Below are 6932 nucleotides of genomic sequence, written 5' to 3'. Positions count from 1 at the left end.
AGGATTAAAATTTCGAAATGGACTGAGTTTTGATGAAGACGATATCCTCACTTTAAAGATTACTTTAACAAAAAAATAGCTTATTCCAAAACTCCTAATTCACATTGGACAAAACACGTACGGCAAAACATTGGGAAATAATAGAATGGCGAACATGCCCCGTAAATACCTATCGTTTGAATTTATTCGCTATTAAGTAGAGATGGTAGTAGGACGGCGTTAGTGGCGCGAATGTTTTTTTATAAGAAGCCACGATCCAATACAGTGTCCCGTTCCTATAAAAGAATAGTGTCTACGTCGCACGTTTTGATTGGAGGATGATGCGTGCACAACTTAGTTAGGAGCCCGAGGTGTTTTAAACGCTAACTGAAGCGTGCCACATAGACACCGTATTTGATCGGGAACTTTTACTTTTCCATTTTTAACTTCGACGACATCTCCTGTTTCGTAGTTTATTTGCATAACGATACCAGTTTTCTGTAAAGAAACCTAAAATGCACTTTCTAACATCAATCTCCAGACGGTATCTCAATCACCTCTTTCGATTCACTCCATCCGTCTTCTCTCATATCCAAATCTTTCAAAATCTATACGGTTCCCCTCCAATTATTCGGTTTTCGTCCAAAACCCTAAAAAATGGATCGACTCCCACTTCTAGGGTTTCCAATACTTGCATCAATGAAGCCTCTAAAACCTTCGATTCAACCATTTGGAATCATAAAACAGTAGAAGAAGCAATCATTAGTTACGGAAACGATTGGAAACGCGCATTCGAATTCTTCAATTGGATCGAGAACGAATGCCGATTCGAACACAACATCGACACCTACAATCGGATGATCGACATCTTAGGTAAATTCTTCGAGTTTGATTTAGCTTGGAGTTTAATCGAGCGGATAAAAATGGATGAATTCTGCTCCCCGGATCACACAACGTTTCGAATAATGTTCAAGCGATACGTATCGGCTCACATGGTTCAAGAAGCAATTGATACTTATAATCGAGCAGAAGCATTTAATTTGAAAGACGAAAAGTGTTTTTCGAATCTAGTTGATGCTCTTTGCGAGTACAAACATGTAATTGAAGCAGAGGAGTTGTGTATGGGGAAGGATTCACCGATAGCAATTAACACGAAATTGTACAATATGATTCTTCGTGGGTGGTTTAAAATTGGTTGGTGGAGGAAATGTAGGGATTTCTGGGAAGAGATGGATCGAAAGGGTGTCGTTCGTGATCTACATTCGTATTCTATATTTATGGATATTATGTGTAAGTCAGGGAAACCATGGAAGACGATTAAATTGTACAAAGAAATGAAGGAAAAAGGGATTCAATTGGATGTAGTGGCGTATAATACTGTTATTCATGCTGTTGGTCTCTTGGATGGTGTTGATGAGTCGATTCGGATCTATCGTGAGATGTTGGATATGGGTTGTAGTCCAACTATTGTTACTTACAACACGATTATTAAGCTTTTGTGCCAATCAGGAAGATTGAGGCAAGCGTATTCGATGATTGGTCAAATGCGGAAGAAGGGTTGTGACCCTGATGCGATTACTTACCATTGTTTCTTTGGATGTCTTAATGGGCCTAAAGAGATTCTTAAACTGTTTGAAAGGATGGTCGAGAGAGGTATTCATCCGAGGATGGACACTTATGTGATGCTGATAAGTAAATTTGGGAGATGGGGATTTCTTCGTCCCGTTTTTATTATTTGGAAGAAAATGGAGGAACATAGGTGTAGCCCAAGTGAGTTTGCTTACAATGCTCTGATTGATGCATTGCTACAGAAGGGCATGGTTGATATGGCGCGAAAATATGATGAAGAAATGTTAGCCAGAGGCCTCTCTGCTAAGCCACGGAAAGAATTGGGGACGAAGTTTCTGGGTGAAGGATCTCATGATGTGTGCATCTGAGGTTGGGTGGGGTTTTTATTGCTTAAAGACGCTATTTTGAGCACCAAGTGTTACAAGTTTTGGGCCTAGACATATAGCTTAGTTGGTTTGACACATTGCAAAGCAAATTTGAGGTTGTGGGTTCAAGTCCAGCTTACCCATCAAAAAAAGGGTTACAAGCTTTGAAGGGCGACTACAACCTAAAAAGGAAAATCTTTCAATGTGATTGCAGCTGTGTTGGATCTAATAATGAGTTACAATGCAGTTATGGAAAATGCGCTTGTTTGTCAGGACTGTTTCTAATTCCTGAGTTTATGAAGTCTTAAAGTCGTTCTGGTTCCTCCTTTATGCGATTGGACCACGCGTATTAGAGAACTTCACAAGCTTGAAATGGCAAAGCAGGAGAGGTGATTTGTTTTACTTACACATTATTTTTTTCGTGTGGATGAAACCAATATGAGTCTTTATTTTGTTCTCAGTTATTTAAGAGTTACTGTATTAGTGATCCTAGATGTACCGTATAGTCCTGTGTTATCTATTAAACTCTTTGTTAATTCCATGTGGCTGCGGTTGTTGGACCTTTGATGTTGTTTAGGCCATTTTCTTTATTTTACTTAACTTGTGATCATTCATTTTTGAATCTATATAATAAAACACAATGGTTGTCACTCACCTTTGTCTCAATCTTTATCCCCCCCCCCAAAAAAAAAAAAAAGAAATATCTTGAGGATAATAATATTGCTTTCTCTCTTCTCCCACCTTTCAAGAATAACGCTAACTTATTACTTTTTCTCTTCTACCCCCTTTCCAAGAATGCTCCTTCAACTTTATATACTACTTTTCCTCTTCTCCTATTTTTTGATAGATGGATGGAGAAGATGGTGGGTATATAGAGAAGGGTAAAAATGTGATTTCCTTTTTTTTATATTTATTTAAAAAAAAAAAAAACTTGTCATAATTTGGTAAAGATGAGGAGATAAGAAGATATCTGCTAAGATACCCAAGCCTATTAGTATCCCAATACTCATGGTAAGCATGGATCACAAAATGTATCTCCATTGGGTTGTGAAGCTAAGCTTGTGGCATCTGAAATATGGCTTGCTCTAGATTTAGGCCAAAATCCACTTGTGGGAAATTGTTGATGTTGTGAATACTCATCGTGTTTTTTTTTTTGTCTTGGTCCTCTCATTCTTCACCTGTTTTAGTGTGTACTTCTCCAAATAATTTACTGCTAGAAGCTTCTTTTGGCCCCAGGCGCAAGAGGCACCTTCCAAATTGCGCTATTTTCATTCTAGTATTACTAGGTCCTCCAACTTTTAAAGTTTGTCCTTTAGAAGGACAAGACTTAGAAGCTGATGGAACCTTGAGAGTGTTGAGTTTAGTCCCACATCGAACACTCATTGCCTTGTCTCTCTACTTACAAGCTCCCAGGCCTCTCCACTCATTGCCAATTGGTTTTGTGTTGTAACCCCAAATTTATGAGAGAGTACTCCATGTTAATCAACCAAATACTTCACAAGACCAATCTGTTGGAGAGGAGAACTATGCATAGAAGAGGGTCACGGGGATTAATTGGGGTGTGGACACCGGAGAGTGGAGGCAAATATACACTCAAACACTCCCCCTCACCCATAAGGGTGGAAAGATTCAAACCTGTGACCTATACGAACCTAGCACTCTGATACCATGTTAACCAACCAACTACTCCAAAAGATTGATCTGTTGGAGAGGGGGAGAACTATGAACATAAGTGGGCCGCGGGGCTTAACTGGGGTATGAGACACCCGAGAGTAAAGGAAAATATACATTCAACACTCCATGCTGACTAGTCGAGAATAAGCCTGCACATTAGTGTAGTGTTCCCCTCTTGGAGCTTACTCACAAGGCGCTAGTGGACAACATGCGTCACGGGGCCTTTAGTTCCATTCTAAACGGTGAGCCTTTAGTTCCATTCTAAACGGTGAATAGTTCGTTTTTTAGTTTTGTTTTAGATAGTTTTTTTGTGTGAAGGGCAACACACTTCTTCCATGTATAATTCCCAGAATTGCTGCAGGTAATGGGAACTCAATGCTGTCTTACTACACCATTTGGGCTAAATCTCTGCAGTTTTTTACCTTTGCAGGAGGCCGTCATTGCTGGGTGGAGCATCTCCCTGACTTCCTCTTGGATCAATTCCTATGTGGCTTTAACAGGTCTATGGTGCTGATCTCAGGCAGTTGCGGCAATGTAATCTTATTAGTCTCCAGCCCGGTTCACTGTCCTGGTTACTTTGCTTGTGAAGTATATTATGCTGTGAAACTTCTTCCCTCATTATGTGACGCACATGGGAGTCTGCCATGTCAAAAGTCTGGTATGCTACATGTGCGACACCTTACCTTATTCTCCTTTAGTGGTGTGATTGTTAGTTTTCTCAAGTGATCTGTTATATTTGTGCTAATGATCTCTATCATTGCTCTGCGTTTCTGAAGTGTTGATGGTGGTGGTGGTGGTAAATTCAGTGATTGCAAATAAGGGTGCAAATCACTCTATTGGGTCCCTGATCAGGTGTGTACCGTCTAGGCTCTCTTGGGTATGTGATTTGGTATCCTAGCCTGTGTATCTTGATGTTTGAGTTGATAAATACATGGTCTTGATATACTGCATGGTCTTGGCCTCCTCTAACTTGGAGATTAGGAAATTTTGGTCATTTTTCTATTTTCAGTTGGCTGTGGTGAAGAATGGTATGTCACTAGTTTGAAAACACAAGGTATCTCAAATATTCACCAAAATCAGGGAGAATGCCTTAAATTACGTCCATTCTTTCCCATTACGGCCTGAGCTTTGTTTTTTCATTTTTGAGAAAACGATTATTGCCACATCTATTTCAGTTTATGAAATTATACACAAGGATACAGAGACGTTGTATGCTCTATTGTCACACCTATTTCAATTTATGAAATTATACACATGGATACAGAGACACCATTTAATACAATGCTCTCTCTCTCTCACACACACAACATTGAGATTCTTTGCTCAGATTTTTTTTTTTTGTTATAGTGCTCAGACTCTCCCGTGAGTGCCATGTCAAGCCTAAAGAGGGTAGTTTTGTAAATTGGTGATGCCAATCAATACACGTGCGGTCATATGATTGGTGGATCCTGGATTTTGTGAGCACTGTGAGGTGAAAAAAAATTCCTCAGCATTTCATGGAAGAGTACTTAAATCACTTCGGTCATTAATTCATGGCTGATTCTTTACTGCATATAGGTCGATGCCGTAGAAGTGAAACTTATCAGAAGTGAAAACTTACTACAAGGGAAAACTTCTCAATTTATATTCCTATAAAAAGGATTCTAGAATACAAAATAGTGTGGAAGACTGGCAAAAAACAATGAAGCCAAACTCGGAATACAAAGTGGAGACAAACTTGTCCAAACATGAGACAATCTTGTGAGATCATGATCTGTTGCCAGAACCATCTGGGTTGAATCGATGGCCCGAATCGTGTTCTTCTTTACTCTTCTCTTCCTCTCCTTTCTCTGCCCTTACCCACCGCAACTCTCGATGGACCCATACCAACTGTAGGAGCTCTAAGCAATGCTCTTAGTAGGTTGCAATGTCAATTGCTATTCACAACAACAACAAGAAATTTATATTTATAGATTCATGGAACAGTTTTAAACCAAAATTGATTTTGACCCTACTGAGATTGGTGGGACAGTCCACGAACTGGCTGCAAAAGTTGTGATGAATATGTCTATGAGATGAGTAAGAAGATGGAAGGCAATCTACAAATTTTAAATAAGATTCAAATTAATTAATAATTAACAAGAGAAATAAAGTATTTGATAATAATAAACATGCTAATGTTAAAAGATAGAGTCGGATTCCACTCATGATGAATGACTCGTGAGAAAATACATGAACTTGACCTTGTAAATATGAAATCAAATGGTCGGGATTTATATGTATCTTAATAATACACATCTCAGTGATATTTATCCCAAGGGTAGATCCCAATCGTTGGATTTTGTGTCTACAAAGTTGGGATCACGATTTTTTAATTTATGAGTCATTCTTCATGAGAATCACCGAATCCTGATCCGAAAGATTAACTGTAGTTAATATGATTAAACTGATGCATATTGAATATTGCTAATTAATCAAAGAAAATCATTGTAATTTCTAATTCATTCCAACATTGCAAGGAAAATTAATAAGGCAGAGATATATACATACGTTGAGATGAAAAAATGTTGACATTGGGATCGAGCCTATGACCTCCTGCTTAAATGCAAATTGTCGACTGAATCAGCTTTTGCATTAAGGTTTAGAATAATTGGACTGAAAGGAAAGCGCTTTCCATCCATCAAAAGATCAACTGCAACAAATCCTAACTTCGACATACACAAGGTATCAAGAATATGAATGAAGCAACCACAAAAGATAATAACACAAAATCTATTGTCTCAAACCAAGACCCTATGGAAGCAATTCCATTGGCAAGCAAAAACCAACATATTTATACCTTGGAAGAAATTTACATTACGAATATTAATTTTCATTTACGGGAGAAACACTCATACATAGCATACATGCATGGTATTAATAATTAGCCATCCGATGAGCTCCTGTATAGGATGGATCGATATAAACAATGAAGATGTGGTTGGAGCAATGTAAACAAGATTAATTGTTGTTTACTGGTGAAATTCTCACACATGGCACACATGCACGATATCAACAGTTAATATCGGATGAGTTCCAGTCTGGAGATTCACTCGACAAAAATTAAGAGTCATGCTGGAGTGACTTTAAAATTGACATTGATTCACACTTTGTTGATGTGGAGGTGCGCACAGAACCATAGAGGCTTTTCACTTGTATCTCGATGAAAAACATCCATAGTTCTGTACACATCCACGTTAGCAAAGTGTGAATCGATGTCCATTTTAAAGTCACTAGTATTTTTTCAAAAAATAATTAATTTGTATCCATTTTTCATGACCTTTTTACCTATACAACACGCACCTTAAATAATCTCTCTATTTTTTT

At 38.3% G+C, this 6932-nt stretch overlaps 1 protein-coding gene across 1 annotated transcript; it reads left to right on the top strand.

The window, feature by feature from the left end:
• The first annotated feature begins 444 nt into the window (after window positions 1–444).
• Window positions 445–4537, top strand: LOC147403838 (Pentatricopeptide repeat (PPR) superfamily protein). The gene is made up of 2 exons (XM_086439582.1): window positions 445–2302; window positions 4018–4537. The coding sequence occupies exon 1, from the start codon at window positions 495–497 to the stop codon at window positions 1914–1916; it is 1422 nt and encodes a 473-aa protein (XP_086295708.1). The 5' UTR covers window positions 445–494; the 3' UTR covers window positions 1917–2302; window positions 4018–4537.
• Window positions 4538–6932: the final 2395 nt, after the last annotated feature.

This window comes from Akebia trifoliata, chromosome 4 (assembly GCF_017979445.1).
Source record: "Akebia trifoliata isolate Shusen 1 chromosome 4, ASM1797944v1, whole genome shotgun sequence".
NCBI classification, from domain to species: Eukaryota; Viridiplantae; Streptophyta; class Magnoliopsida; order Ranunculales; family Lardizabalaceae; genus Akebia; species Akebia trifoliata.
Note: the sequence above shows the minus strand (reverse complement) of the source record. Positions and strands in the feature narration are given on the sequence as shown.

Coding starts and splice junctions, on each gene's coding strand:
- LOC147403838 (XM_086439582.1), top strand. CDS start 495: ATGCACTTTCTAACATCAATCTCCAGACGGTATCTCAATCACCTCTTT.